Source organism: Bubalus kerabau, chromosome 23, assembly GCF_029407905.1.
Source record: "Bubalus kerabau isolate K-KA32 ecotype Philippines breed swamp buffalo chromosome 23, PCC_UOA_SB_1v2, whole genome shotgun sequence".
Lineage (NCBI taxonomy): Eukaryota > Metazoa > Chordata > Mammalia > Artiodactyla > Bovidae > Bubalus > Bubalus kerabau.
In genome coordinates, this window is record NC_073646.1 from 41,579,099 (window position 1) to 41,595,096 (window position 15,998).

General features: G+C 51.4%; 1 protein-coding gene across 1 annotated transcript in view; it reads left to right on the plus strand.

The window, feature by feature from the left end:
- The first annotated feature begins 561 nt into the window (after nucleotides 1–561).
- Nucleotides 562–15,998, plus strand: part of GNA12 (G protein subunit alpha 12) — a 71,994-nt gene continuing 56,557 nt past the window's right edge. The window contains exon 1 of the mRNA XM_055562731.1: nucleotides 562–975. Within this exon, the coding sequence (XP_055418706.1) occupies nucleotides 664–975 (312 nt within the window). The 5' untranslated portion in view covers nucleotides 562–663. The remainder of the gene's footprint in view (nucleotides 976–15,998) is intronic.

The window sequence follows — 15,998 nt, forward strand, 5'->3', positions numbered from 1 at the left end:
AGATGCCATCTGTTTGCAAAGTTTGGCCCATCCCCCAGTGTTTCTGGAAAGCACAGCTTTCTCTCTAAACCTAAGACGAGCAGCTGGACCTCTTATCTACATTCTCCAACGTTCATGCAACGCCGAGTGCGCTTCGCGAGCGTCTGGGTCTCACAGGTTGACCCAGTCTGGGAACCCAAGACACACTCCCTCTGTACACCTGGCACTTCTGGTCCCGCCCCGTTTCGCGACATCGCCAATCCTAAGCCCGTTCTTCGTGATTGACGTGGCCCCAGAGCAGTTCTAATTCGCCATGGCGGGCCGCCGCTCCGCCCCCTCGAAGACCCCGCCTCCCTTTCATTCTGAAAGAAAGAACCTCGGTCCCGGGAGCCCAATGAGAAGCGCCCCCACCCCAAAGGTCCCGCCTCTTTGGGCGCCGGCCCCGCCCCCAGGGCCGGGGAGATGCCCGCCTCTCAGAGCACCGCGGCCCAATCGGAAGGCGTCACCATCCGGACGGACGGCAGCCGGCCCAATCCCCGGGCCTCGGGCCGCGTCGTCCCGCCCCCCCCGCCGGGCCGAGCGGCGGGCGAGAGCGGGCCTCGGGGCGGCGGCGGCGGCGGACGCGGCCTGAGGGAGCGGCCGGCTGCCGCCTCGCCCGCCGCGGGGTCCATGGCCTGAGCGGCCATGTCCGGCGTGGTGCGGACCCTCAGCCGCTGCCTGCTGCCGGCCGAGGCCGGCGGGGCCCGCGAGCGCAGGGCGGGCGGCGGCGGGGCCCGCGATGCGGAGCGCGAGGCGCGGCGGCGCAGCCGGGACATCGACGCGGGGCTGGCCCGCGAGCGGCGCGCCGTGCGGCGCCTCGTCAAGATCCTGCTGTTGGGCGCGGGCGAGAGCGGCAAGTCCACCTTCCTCAAGCAGATGCGCATCATCCACGGCCGCGAGTTCGACCAGAAGGCGCTGCTCGAGTTCCGCGACACCATCTTCGACAACATCCTCAAGGTGCGCGCTCCCCGCCCGCACACCTGCGCCCAGGTGCGCGCCGGCGCGGCCCCCGGGCTTCGGCGCCCCGGCGGGGACCCCGGCCCCGGCCGCCCTCGGCCCCCGGCTTCTGGGGCGCCGGCCGAGGATGCGCGCCGCGTCTCCCCGACGGCCCGGGGGGCCTTCGCCTCTGCTCTCCTGGGGTGGAGGGTTCGGGGGCTCTTGAAGGGGAAAGCCGGACTCCTTGTGGGGCGTCGGAGGGGCGAGGGCTTCAGAAGCTGGGAGGGCCTTTCCTGGGCTTGGGGTGCCATCCTTGCCCCGCCTTCCCAGTGAAGTTCAGAAGAGCGCTGTAGACGGGGCAGGAAACCGGCCGCAAGTCTCTCCTTTTAGACTGTTTACTAGGAAAATTTCCAACATATACAGCATAGAGAAAAATAGTAGGGACAGTGGGTCCCCGGGCCCCCTCCTCAGAGCTTCAGCAATGTCGATGGAGTCAGTGCCCCTCCCGGTTTCACCTGTACCCCTCCCTGTTCCCCCACCCCAGTGATTTTGAAGCAAATCCCAGACATTGTATAGATTCATTAGAAAAGGTTTATTGACAGAGCTCAAAGACAAGCATCCGGTGGCTTGTTTGCTCACTCTTTTTTTTTTAATGGTGTTTTATCAAACTAAAAAGTAAAAACTCCTTAATATGGTCAGATAGCCAGCCTGTGTGCAGATATCCTACGTTACCACAGAACTGCTGTGTTTGTGTGATGATGTAAGTTAAATCCTTGCCTTACAGTTATTAAGGTATGTCTCAGGTGGAGTTCCGTCTCCAGGTGCTTCTGTCCCTTGCTGCATTTTTATGGATTGCTGTCTGTTTGGAGGGGGAGGGGGAGTGTACAGTTGACCGAGTTTCCCCTTTTTGTGTTCTGTGTGAGCTTGTGCTGAAGGGCCCCGAAGGAATTCTGGAGAAAACTGATGACAAGGGGAAAATAGTCTCCCCTGTACCTAGACTAAGGTCATTTCCGGTTTTTTTCCCCTCATAGTGTCTTACTCTACCCTCTTTTTGCCCCTTCACCTACCCGTTCCCTGGCCCATTTTGGGAGAACCAAATCACAGGTATGAGGAAAGTTGTCTCAAAACAGAGGTAGAGGGAGACTTGTCCCAGAATCCTCCCTGGAGACGCTGGGCTCTAAATTTAGCGAAGAACTGTAGAAACCCATTGGCACACATCTTTCACTTCACCCACGAGGACGCCCCGGGCCTTGAGGATGAGGGGCTCCAAGCCGAGCCCTGGAAGCCGGGGCTCCCCGCCTCCAGGCCCGCACCAGTGGTCTCACACCAATGTTCCCACGTGATGGATTTGTTAGTAAAACGTCTCTTGTGGATAGAAATAGCTCTTTTAGGGTCCTGCCGGGAAGAGAGTCATTTGAATGATAAAACATGCCTCTCCTTTTCACCTCTTTCAAAAGCCTCTCTGTGAGTCAGAGCTCTGGCCCAATACTTCATAAACTTTAAAGGCTAGGTGCCCAGTATGATTCAGGGGATTAACTGTGTTTAAAATTCTCCTCATCTTCTGGGGTAAAGTGCACTTGATTGTCTTTGTCACAGAGCTCGATTTTATTTCTGTGGCTTTTCGGACCTCTGAACCAAGTAGGTTATAAGATGTGGCTGATTGACTCCCAGTTTCTCGCGACTCGGGAGGCAGAGAAACTGCTTAGAAACATAGAATCTTACAATCTAAATCAGTGTATTAAGTGTCTTTTAGAAAACTCAGTTTTAGCTTTTCCCAGTACATATAAACACTAACTTTTACAAACTTCCTTATCAACAAGAAACAGAATTTATTAAGCAGCATCCTGTTTTCCTTGTCAGTTTTTTTTTCTTTTCTAATTGTAGTTCCATATTAAACTCACTTCGTCTGTTTTGACCATTTCAGTAAGTAGTTAGCAATTCATCTTTTACTCTAAAACCAGTAATTGCCACTACCATCCCCCCCTTTTTTATTTGGAAAGATCACTTTGCTAAGGGACTTTTTAAATAAATTGCTTTGTAAAGGCTCTAGTAGCAGATATTTGAATGATAACTCTTCAGAATAATATTTGTGTCTACAAATAGCGTTCATGTTAACAGGCTATTTTTAAAGCACTAGCTATGTGCTGTGGAGAAGGCAATGGCACCCCACTCCAGTACTCTTGCCTGGAGAATCCCATGGACGGAGGAGCCTGGTGGGCTGCAGTCCATGGGGTCGCTAAGAGTTGGACACGACTGAGCGACTTCACTTTCACTTTTCACTATCATGCATTGGAGAAGGAAATGGCAACCCACTCCAGTGTTCTTGCCTGGAGAATCCCAGGGACAGAGGAGCCTAGTGGGCTGCTGTCTATGGGGTCGCACAGAGTCGGACACAACTGAAGCAACTTAGCAGCAGCAGCTATGTGCTGGGTCTTCTCATATATGTCTTTTAATTTTCATATGCTGCAATGGCACTGTCCATTTAGCCCGTGAGGAGACTGAAAGCAGAGTTTGAAATCTACATGAGGTTAGGTACCTCATTAACAGGTGGCAGAGCCGGGAACTGAACCCTGTCTTTTTTAAATTCAACTTTTAATCCTGAGATGATTGCAGCATCCTGTCAAGAACAGCCCCTGCATAGCCGTTAACCCGCTCCCCCAAATGGTGAGATTTTGCAGAACCGGTACAATGATAGCACAGCCGAGAAACCGATGTTGAGAAAGTGAAGATGCAGAACATGCCCATCACAGCAAGTCTTCCTCCTGTTGTCTGTTCTAGTCACTGCCGCCCTTCACCCTCTCCCTGACCTGGCAACAACTGGTCTTTTCTCCAATTCTGTGATTTCATTATTTCAAGAATCTGATATAAATGGAATCTTGCAAGACGTGACCTTTTGGAATCATCTTGTATCACTCAGCGTAATTCCCTAGAGTTGATGTGTGTCCCTGCCCTTTGATTGCTGTGAGTAAAGAACCTGCCTGCCAGTGCAGGAGACACAGGAGATGCCGGTTCGATCCCTGGGTCAGAAAGATCCCCCAGAGAAGGAAATGGCAACCCACTCTAGTCTTCTTGCCTGGGAAATCCCATGGGCAGAGGGGCCTGGCGGGCTGCAGTCCACGGAGTCAGACACGACTGAGCACGCCCGCACCCATGGGGAGGGTTTGCCCCATTCACCGTTTGACCGTCTGCCTTTGGAGGGCATCTGGGTTGTTTTCCAGTTTCTGCCTATTGTGAATAAATCTTCTATGAACATCGTGTACGTGTTTTTTGTGAGCATAAATTTTCGTGTATCTGGGATAAATGCCCGAGAGTGCAGCTGCTCAGCCGTGTGGTAGGTGCGTGTTTAGTTTTATAAGAAACTGCCAGACTGTTTCTGAAACGGCGGGATTGCTTTGCACCCGGCTTTTCTGCATCCTGGCCAGCATTTGGTGGTGTTGCTCCTTGTTTCAGCCATTGCGATAGGTGTGTGAGTGCTGTATCACTGCCGTGTAATTTGCGTTTCTCTGATGCCTAATGATGTTGAGCATCTCTCCCGTGCTCATTTGGCCTCTGTATGTTCTCTCTGGTGAAACGTCTCTTCGTGCTTTTTGTTATTGTTGTTTAGTCGCTCGGTTGTGTCCAGCTCTTTTGTGACCAGATGGACTGTAGCCTGCCAGGTTCCTCTGTCCATGGGACTTCCCAGGCAGAAATACTGAAATGGGTTGCCATTTCCTCCTCCGGGGGTCTTTCCAACCCAGCAATCGAACCTGCATTTCTTGCGCTGGTAGGCAGATTCTTTACTGCTGAGCTTCTGTTTTGTAATTAGGTTCCTTGTTTCTTTATGGTTGAGATTTGAGAGTTCTTTATGTATTCTGGATACTACTCCTTTGTGAAATATGCGGTTTGTAAAAAGTTTCTCCCAGTCCGTAGCTTGTCTTTTCATCCTTTTTAACAAAGTCTTTCACAGAGTAAAAGGGATCCCCTGGTGGCTCAGACCGTAAAGAGTCTATCTGCAATGCAGGAGACTTGGGTTCAGTCCCTGGGTTGGGAAGATCCCCTGGAGGAGAAAATGGCAACCCACTCCAGTAGTCTTGTCTGGAGAGTTCCATGGACAGAGGAGCCTGGAGGGCTACAGTCCATGGGGTCTCCAAAAAGTCAGACATGACTGACTGACTAACACTTCCACTTCTCACAGAGTAGAAGCTTTTAATTTTGATGAGGTCCAGCTTATCAGTTTCTTCCCGTTTATGGATCATGCTTTTGGCGTCATCTAAGAACTCTTTGCCTAATAACCCTAGGTCCCAAAGATTTTCTCCTTTTTTAAGTCCCTGATCCATTTTGTGCTAATTTTTGTATAAGGTTGAGGTTTAGATTGAGGTTTTTTTGCTCTCTGTTCTTTTCTCTGTGGATGTCAGTTGTCCTGGGATTGTCTGTTGAGAAGACTGTCTGTCCCTCCTCCACTGAGCTGCTTTTGCTCCCCTGTGAGCAGTCAAGTGGGCATGTTGTGTGGGCCTGTTTCTGGGCTTTCCGTTGTGTTCCGCTGGCCTGTGTGGCGCCTTTCCTCCCAGGGTCGCTGCACGCTGATGGCAGCAGCTGTATAGAGGACGGAACAGCAAAGCGAGTTCTCCCACCCATGTTTCAAGATTGTTTGAGCTATTCTAGGATCTGTGCCTTTCCTATAATTTTAGAGGAAGCTTTCCTATGTCTATTTAAAAAAAAACTTGCTGTGATTTTGATCGCATTTGCATTAAACCATGTATCAGTTCGGGGAGAATTGACATGTCTCTTATACTGAGTTTTCCAATTAATGAACATGTTATGTCCTCATTTATTTACGTTGTCTTTGATTGTTTTCATCAGTGTTTTGCACTTATCGACAGACATGCCCTGTACATGTTTTGTTACCTTTATACTTAAGCATTTCATTTTCTTTAGAGCCGTTGTAAGTGATACTGTGCTTGTATTTTCAGTTTCCACATGCTCATTGTTAGTATATAGAGTAGGATTGATTCTGTGTCTCAATTGTGTGTTCCGTGGACCTTGCTAAATACACTTAGTGGTTCTAAGAGCTTTTCTATAGATTATTTGGGATTTTCCATGTACAGAAACGCTGGGCTGGAAGAAGCACAAGCTGGAATCAAGATTGCTGGGAGAAATATCAATAACCTCAGATATGCAGATGACACCACCCTTATGGCAGAAAGTGAAGAGGAACTAAAAAGCCTCTTGATGAAAGTGAAAGAGGAGAGTGAAAAGTTGGCTTAAAGCTCAACATTGAGAAAACGAAGATCATGGCATCTGGTCCCATCACTTCATGGGAAATAGATGGGGAAACAGTGTCAGACTTTATTTTTTGGGGCACCAAAATCTCTGCAGATGGTGATTGCAGCCATGAAATTAAAAGACGCTTACTCCTTGAAAGGAAAGTTATGACCAACCTAGATAGCATATTCAAAAGCAGAGACATTACTTTGCCAACAAAGGTCCGTGTAGTCAAGGCTATGGTTTTTCCTGTGGTCATGTATGGATGTGAGAGTTGGACTGTGAAGAAGGCTGAGCACTGAAGAATTGATGCTTTTGAAGTGTGGTGCTGGAGAAGACTCTTGAGAGTCCCTTGGACTGCAAGGAGATCCAACCAGTCCATCCTAAAGGAGATCAGTCCTGGGTGTTCCTTGGAAGGAATGATGCTAAAGCTGAAACTCCAGTACTTTGGCCACCTCACGTGAAGAGTTGACTCATTGGAAAAGACCCTGATGCTGGGAGGGATTGGGGGCAGGAGGAGAAGGGGACAACAGAGGATGAGATGGCTAGATGGCATCACTGACTCAATGGACTTGAGTTTGAGTGAACTCTAGGAGTTGATGATGGACAGGGAGGCCTGGCGTACTGCAATTCATGGGGTCGCAAAGAGTCGGACACGACTGAGCGACTGAACTGAACTGCAAGTTACCTGCAAATAGGGGTACTTACTTCTTCTTTCCCTATAGGTATGCCTTTATTTCTTTTTCTTGCCTTACTGCAGTGGCTAGAACTTCAAGAGAGCTGAGGGTAGTCGTAGCTTCCATTTCTTTCCTGATGTTGGCGATCTGTGTCTTCTCTTTGTTTTTGTCAGCCTTCTTTCTAGAGGCTTATCACTTTTACCAATTCGTTTTTCCCTCAAAGAACCAGCTTTTTGTCATTGATTTTCCTTCTGTTTCCAACTTCATTTATTTCTGCTTTTTAGTGTTTTTTCTTCTACTTCCTTTGATTTTATTTTGCTCTTTTTAAAAATTTTCTAGAGGTAGAGATTTATTTGAGACTGCTCCTCTCTGCTAATGTAAACATTTTAAGCGCTGTACATGTCTCCCTCAGCACTGCATTAGCTGTATCCACGTAGTCTGATACATGGTTTTTAATTTTTATTCCGTTTCATGTGTATTTTCACTCTCTTTGAGATAGGTTCTTTGGCCCACAGGTTGTTGAGAAGTGTGTCACAGTTTCTAAGAGTTTGGAGATTTTCCCGTCAGCTTTCTGTCCTTGATTTCTGTGACTCCATGATGGTCAGAGAATGTACCTTGGATGGTTTCAGCTCTTGTACATTTGTTGAGGTTTGTTTTATGACCCAGAATATGGGCTGTCTTGGTGTGTGTTCTGCGGGCTTGTGTCGGTGAATCACCCACGGGTACCTGGGAAAGCAGTGTGTGCTGCTGTTCGGAGTTTTCTGCGTGTGTTGGCTGCTCAGTCGGGTGATGGTGGTGTTGCGCTCTGTATCGTTGCTGATGTTTCTATTTAGTAGTTCTGTCCTTGCAGAGAGTGAGGCGTTCAAGTCACCAACTGGCATTGTCCATTTTTCCTTCCGTTCTGTTGGTTTTGCGTCCTGTGTTTTAAGAGTCTGTTGTGTGGCGGGTAGACACTCAGGGTGACTGTGTCCTCCTGATGGACTGCTCTTCTTATGTGTAAGGTCCCTTTTGGTCTCCAGTAATTTTCTTTGCTCTGCAGTCTGCTTCAGCAGCTGTTTTTACATAGCCACTCTCTTTAATGAATGCTTTCATGGTATGTGTTTGCCATCCTTTGGCTTGTGTTGCTAGATCATGACTGACTCTTTGTGGCCCTGTGGACTGTAGCCCACCAGGCTGCCCTGTCCATGGGATTCTCCAGGCAAGAATAGTGGAGTGGGTTGCCATTTCCTGCTCCAGGGCATCTTCCCCACCCAGGGATCGAACCCTCATCTCTTGCATCTCCTGCATTGGCAGGTGGATTCTTTACCACTAACACCACCTGGGAAGCCCTTCCGCCCTTTTAGTGAAAGTGAAAGTCGCTCAGTCATGTCTGACTCTTTGCAACCCCATGGACTATTGAATCTGTGGAATTCTCCAGGCCAGAATACTGGAGTGGCTAGCCTTTCTCTTCTCCAGGGGATCTTCCCAACCCAGGGATGGAACCCAGGTCTCCCGCATCGCAGGTGGATTCTTTACCAGCTGAGCCACAAGGGAAGCCCAAGAATACTGGAGTGGGTAGCCCGTCCCTTCTTCAGGGGATCATCCCAACCCAGGAATTGAACCAGGGTCTCCTGCACTGCAGATGGATTCTTTACCAGCTGAGCTATCAGGGGAGCCCCTACCCTTTTATATTTGGGGTTTTGTTTCTGCTGTTTCTTGCCTTCCTGTGAGTTATTTAAATATGTTTCAGGTTTCCATCTTGATTGGTTTTTGAGCGGGTCAGTTTTGTATTGGTATCACTTTCTTGGTGTTTGCTCTAAGCTTACAGTAGGTATACGTAGCTTACCCTAATCTACTGGACACTGTTCTACAGCTGTAAGTGAAGTGTGGGAACTTCATTCCTGTTTAGATCCCTCTGCCCTCCCACTTGTAGGATATCAGTGTTCTTAAGCGTTTCTTGTACTTTGGGCACCTCATCAGATGGTTTTACTTCAGTCATCAAGTATGATTTAAGAAACTCGCAAGAAGTAGAGTTTGTTATATTTACACTTGTTTTTACCTGTTCTGTGTTCTTTCCTTGCTGAAGTCTCCTAAGCCTTCTCCTGTTACCCCCTCCTTTCTGTTTGGAGAAATTTCCTTTAGCCATTCTGTAAGCGTGGATTTGCCTGCAACAAAGTCTCTCAGCTTTCTTTGTCCAAGAATGTCTTTATTTCACCTTTAATCTTGAAGAATGTTTTTGCTAGCAATTGGATTCACAGCTGACACTTATTTTCTCTTAGTACTTGAAAAATGTGCCACATTCTTCCGGCTTCCATGGTTTCAGACGAGAAGTCAAGCCTTTCGGGTTACTGTTCCCCTGTCAGTACACGCCTCACGACTCTCCAGACGATTTTAAGATTTTTTCTTTGTCTCTGGTTTCCAGAAGTTTAACTATGATTTGTCTGGACATAGGTTTCTTTCAGCTTATTGTATTTAGGGTATGCTCAGCTTCTTAGGGCTTCCCTGGTGGCTCAGTAGGTAAATAATCTGCCTGCAATGCAGGAGACCCGGGTTTGATCCCTGGGCCAGGAAGATCCTCTGAGGAAGGAAATGGCACCCCACTCCAGTATTCTTGCCTGGAGAATCCCATGAACACAGGAGCCTAGCGGGCTACAGTCCATGGGATGGCGAAGAGTTGGACACAACTGAGCGACTGACGCTTCCAGCTGCTTGAATCTGTATATTTACGTCTTTTGCCAAAATTGGGTTGTTTCTCATCATTATTTCTTCAAATACTTTTGCAGTCTTGCTGTTTTTTCCCTTTCCTCTGGGACTCTGGGGATAGGTGTGTTAGCCCTCATGCCTGACGACCAGGACCCTGAGGCCCTTCTGCCTTGTGGAGTGGGGTTCTGACCTCAGCTCTCCCTAGACCTGGCTGACACCAGGGAAGCGGGAGTCGGTAATGGCCATCGGCCCAGCTCCCCACGGGGCCTGGTTGGGGTGGAAGCTTAGCTCCCCGCCAGCACTGCCCTGCGCGGGCGGGTGTCAGAGCACCTCCTGGGTGTCTCGGCAGGGCCAGGGGTGAGGTCCCCCTTTGGCCCCACCAGCAGCTCTTCCTGGTGGCTGCCTGGAATGTTCACGTGGTTCCCAGGAACTGGAAGGGGATGTGGAAGGTCGCTTCCCTCTCAACCCCACTGAAACCCCCGAGGAGGACGTATGCCGTTTTTCTGTTGGTTTCTGCCTGGAGTCGAGTGGGTGTCTTCTGCTTAAGGCCACCTTTTTCCTGGCCCTTTGGCTGGGGACACTGGCTGCCCGCCTACCTCTTGGCTTTTCCAGATTGGGGGTGCCTGCAGCTCCCTGACCTGGGTGGGCGGGGACAGTTGGGACACCTGGGGGCTCCCTGCCGCATCCCTCCTCAAGTCTGGGGCCCCAGGCAGCCTGCCGCCTCCTTCCCACCCCCTTTCCTGTGTCGCATCTAGAGCGTTTTTTGCATGTAGTGGAGAGGGCCCGAGGGGAGCAGAGCACCTGTGTCTCGGCCGACCTGGAGTCCGCATCCTCCTGGTCTTTCTGTGCCGGGTTCGGGGCTCTTCCTTGGCGATCACAGCTGTGCCTGAATCTGATCCCTGTTCCCATGCTGTGGGGCAGTGGATGATCTGAACCTACTAGTTGCTTTGACTTCTGTAAATACTACACGTAAGACTTCCTCATCTCTCTTGTTATTTTTATAATCTTTAAGATGCTAATCTGTCACTTCCCGAGCGGGCTGCCCTAAAAGTTCGGGTCATTAGTGCTTCAGAGCCTGCACAGGCACGCCTCTGGTGCTGGCGCGCACCTCGGTGGGTGTGTGGACGCCCCAGACCAGCGTGGCTTTATCTCACCCTGCTCTCCACCCCCGCATCTGTGACTTCAGGAGCCATTTTTAATTGCCGGATTTCACGTCCAGTTAGACGTGAATACCGTGGGTTAGCTGTGTGAAGATCCTTTGTTCCATGGGACTGGGAATTGTACACAGAATCTCATGGGTATATCATTTAACTGCACAAAGGTGGACCTTCCTTGTATATTTACATATTGATAGTTTTAAAACCTTCTGAAAAACGGGATTATTAGAACCTGTGGCCTTTTGTTGGCACTGATACAGAAGAATTCAGTGCAGCCGGTGGTTTGGGCTGTGTGCCCGAGGGTTTGTGCTCCATGCTGGTGGGAAGGGAATGTTTAGTGACGGGCCCTGTGCGGGCCTCACCGTGCAGGCGCTCTTGAGAGCCGGGGAGACGGTGCTCTCATGACTGGCGTGGAGTGTGAGGGACTCGTGGGAGGCGGCCCCGCAGTGAACAGGGCAGGTGAACGCCGGCTGAGGTGTCGGGAAAGCCTGCCACGGAGGCGTGATGTGAGCTGGCCCCTGAGAGCCCTGGAGGATCCCAGCAGGTGGAGAGCTCACCGCTGAGACTGTCCGCGTGCGCTCTGTGGGTCTGTCAGTTAAGACGGAGTTCTGGTAAGCTGAGCTGTTAAAGCACGAGTGTGGCATCGAGACAGAACCATCTAGTGCCAAGGACTGGTCACGATGTCAGCCCGCTGCATACCGCGATAGCTGAATGCTAACCCTTCTTGCTAGAGAATTCCTTTGTGTGCATACAGCTTCAAGGAGCCCCTAGGACGTGGTAGGTCCCAATTGTGGGTCGACGTACGCTCTGTGGACTCCAGTTCAAGAACTTCTGTTGAGGAATGAATGCCAAGCTTGCATCGCATTTTGTGAACCTCTTACTTTCATCATTAGAGGCTCGCTGTGTTGTGTTTGCCTTTCTGTCGGGGCCATTGGGGCTCTGGAGAAGCCTCCCCTGCTGTCCTGGATTTTTAAGCTCCTCGAGACTCCGGGCCTGCAGTCTCTGCCTCTTGGCTTCAGAAGCACCGGTCGGGCTTGAAGCTGCAGTGGGTCTGCTTGAGAGCAGGAACCCAGATGTGGTTCTGGGCTCTGGAGGAACAGTTGGGTTTTTTTGCTTTGTTGGCAAATTGCACTTAAATAAGGAAGTTTACTTTTGTATGTGGACACACATGGTTGGTCCTTTAGCGATGTCAAAAAAACAAAAACAGCAACATCATCCTCCATTAGTTAAAAAAAATCCAGAGATGCCCCTCTGGCCATTGTCGGAGGCTTCAGAGCACATGGACAGTGGATTTTCCCTGCCTGTTTTCAGGATGCAGTGTCTGAGCTTCAGCCGCCGGACACGTGTGGTTTGGGAGACAGCCGTTGCTTGTGCCAGATCGCGTTCTGTCGGCAGCTTATGATTTTTTGATGTTGTAGTTGAGAGCGGGGACGTGGATCTTATCAGTTTTAAATGGAACTGAAGATCTAAACTGAAGCCTTAGCTGGAGATCTAATTATAGGGTGATCTTCAAAGACGCTAATGTTGTGTAATGGACGTGATGCCTCACTCACGTTACCTGAAGGGCGGTGCCATCCCTTAAAGACAGGCTGGTTTAGTTCATGTTGTAACTACTATAGTTTGTAGTTAAACAAAAGCAACCCAGTCCTCTTCGCATCTTGTCAAGTGTGCTGGAGAAGGGGGACGCAGAGGATGAGATGGATGGTGTTACCGACTCAATGGACGAGAATCTGAGCAAACTCCCGGAAAGAGTGAAGGACAAGGAAGCCTGGCGTGCCGCAGTCCATGGGGTCGCAAAGAATCGGACACGACTTAGTGACTGAACGATGACCACAGAGTGCTGGACAAATAGCTGCCTGGTTTGAATGCGTTACCCTCTTAGACGACCAGGATATGAAGAACAGTTGCTGGCATGGGACAGATGCGTCTTTTTGAGTCTATCTTTTGTGCAGTAAGATATCTGTCTCACATGGGGACACATGTTCGGGTAGGTCCAGCTACTTTGGTTCATGGAATGGAAGACAATTTGCATGCTGCCTTAGCGTATCAGGTAGAAAAGCCGCTGCTTCTGTGTTGGCGTGGTGAACAGAATCGTTGGAACGCGTGCTTTGGACGTGCGGCATCAGAGGGCCGTAAAGGAACAGTTATCCGTCCTGAGAGTGTTCGCAGGTGGACAGAAGGGAGCAGGGGAGCAGCCCTGCCCTGTCCCTGGCGCCAAGGGCAGGGAAGTGTTCCCGGCCCCACTTTGTTCAGGAAGTGCAGGCCTAGCAGACAGCCCCTCTCTCCACACCCGGGCATCTGCTTTACTGTCCAGTCTGAAAGCCACTGGCCACTGCCCCAGCTTTGTCAAATGGCCCTGTTAGACTCAGCAGTGAAGACGGGCCTCGATGAGTAGTCAGCACACCAGGCCAATCGTGGTCAGATGACTGGCTAACCCTGAGTGGAAGCTGTAAGCCACGGGAACACGCAGACTCACGGGAACACGCAGACTCACGGGAACACGCAGATGACTGGCTAACCCTGAGTGGAAGCTGTAAGCCACGGGAACGCGCAGACTCACGGGAACACGCAGACTCACGGGAACACGCAGGTGACTGGCTAACCCTGAGTGGAAGCTGTAAGCCACGGGAACACGCAGACTCACGGGAACACGCAGGTGACTGGCTAACCCTGAGTGGAAGCTGTAAGCCACGGGAACACGCAGACTCACGGGAACACGCAGGTGACTGGCTAACCCTGAGTGGAAGCTGTAAGCCACGGGAACACGCAGACTCACGGGAACACGCAGGTGACTGGCTAACCCTGAGTGGAAGCTGTAAGCCACGGGAACACGCAGACTCACGGGAACACGCAGGTGACTGGCTAACCCTGAGTGGAAGCTGTAAGCCACGGGAACACGCAGACTCGAGAGTCTGTGCTAATATTGTCATTACTGGAGTGGCGTGGTGATCGTGCGTGGCGTGGATTCCGCCGAGCCCTCGAGTGCTGTCTCGGGCCGTCAGTGGAGGTGCCTGCTGTGTCTGGGAAGGTGAGGTTAGAGGTGTGGGCCACGGGAAGCCTGCACCCGTCACTCCAGGCCGAGCCCTTTGTGCCGCATGCCTCACAGCAAGTCCTCCGTTCATGGTGTCTCTCTACTTGGTTGGCATCTGGGGAGATGGGAAGCCCAGGGGAGGGCAGGGCAGGGCAGGAGAGGGGACATCACTACTCAAGTCACCGGAAGGACCCGGAGCCCCAGCCCGGGTGGAGGAGGCTGCCGGGACCAGCCACAGGTCGTGTGATGAGATTCGTCTGCACGAGTGTGGTGGGAAGCATCCTGACGCCACTCAGGTGACTTAGACCACAGAGACGCTGTAGCGAGCCCCCGCCCTGGTCACCCATGCACGCCTGTGATCAGATTGCATTCATTTCCAAGGTAAATTTTTGTGCATCTCTGTACAGTTTTACAAGCAAAAGACTTGACATTTACCAAGAAAGGAAACGGAGTGATTATTTAAAGCCTCACCTGACTGCTGGCTTCCGTTACAGGTGACAGAGGACAGCTGCTTCAGGGCTTCGTTTTTGGAATTTTTATAATGCCGATCAGCAGGATTTTTAATCTGTGTTTTCCACTGACAGTCAGTTCTCCATCTACGGTTGTTGGCACCCACGCGATGACCCCAGAACTGTTTATACTTTTTGTGGCCACTTAATGTGTTGCTGCTGTTGTTTCTTCTTCAAGGAAATGAAGTTCCCTAATTTTAAGCTGGGGAAAGGAAATGTTTTCCCCAGGAGTCTGATGACGCGATTAGACTGATGGAGTTTGAAAGCTGTGTTAGAAGTGCGCAGTGACGTGGCGCCCCGGGTGGGGGGCTGGGGAGACTCCCGAGGTGAGCCGATGAGAACGGCGCGGTGGCAGGCTGGCCGTCCTGCTCCCTATCAGTACATATCTGATGCAGCTATAAAGTGATGGGGATGTGTTTTTAAACAAACACGCCGACGCTCCCGGGACATACTAGTTAAGGCTGATGTCTCATTAACAGCGGTCGTCTAGGGCAGCCACGTCAACAAATCCTGAGCGTGCGTTTGGGTGCCGGGTGCTGTCTCCGCCGGAGGCTTCTCCGTGTCGGGAGCATCTGTCCTGTGTTTGCGGTGCTGGCGCTGTGACCTCACCGAACTCTCAGTAGCCTCGCTGGGCTTCCTCTCTGATGGGAGGGACTTCCATTTTCCTGCCGGAGTCGTCCCCTTCTTGCTCCTCTCGTCATCCCCTGCGCCTCCGAGGAGGAGAGGACGTCAGCTTGAGCCTGCTGCCCCCGGCGGGCCGGACTCTGGGCTGCGGGCGTGGTCCCGCCTGTGTTTGTCCAGCTGTGCCAGGGAGCAGAACCTACTTGGCTGCAAATCGCAAGCCAGACTCTCCCATCTGGCTTTTATTAGTAACAGAGCCGGTGTTTTTGATCTCCACCTATCTATCTGACTCCTGTTTTGATCTCCACGCTGATTCTAGACTTGGGAGCGGAAGAGAGACAGGCTCACTGAGTGTGCGCGTGCCTGGGGTCACCCACTGGGCTGAACCTCCCTGGTCAGTGTGTCCATTTGGGTCTGTTTCTGCCAAGAGGAAACAGCAAAGTGATCATCATTTTAGGAAGAAATATCGCTGCACCAGAAGGACACCATCACTTTCTGTTTTCTGGTAGGAGCTCGCCGGGCTCCCTGGCTTATGTGAGGTGTCAGAGTTGGACAGACCGAGGAGAGGCTGCGTTTCTAACCTCCCACACTTCACGTCAGGGATCTTGCCTCCCAGAAGATGCTTCGGTGGCTCAGACATTTAGGACGGACCCCCTGGGACCCCCTTGACACCACGGTCTATGGGGCAGCATGAAGTACAGACCCTCCTCCTGCGGGGATTAATCCACCTTCCTTGAGTGAGTTTACTAAGTCGGCAGGCACCGATACGGTGAGGAGTCCTTACGCCCGCAGGGAGAGCTGCCCTCAGTCCCTGTTGCGTCCTGGGGGGCGATCTGTAACCTGCAGGTGAGAGCTTCCAGAATCCTGAAAGGGTGTGAGGGCGCATCCCGGAGGGGAGAAGGATGGGGGGGGAGCTGGGACGGGAGCCTGGTCAGGCCTGGGCGCCGTCCAGCCCCAGGTGACTCCAGTGGCAGCGGGAGACAGGACTGAAGGGCTTCCCGCAGGGGCTTGCCCTGATCTGCGTTCCCCAGAGCCATCTGGGGAAATACGTCAGAGCAGGGTCAGAGGGCCGTCTCCCATCCCCTTGTGGGATAGTGAATACACATAAACAGCCGTGTATGTGTTT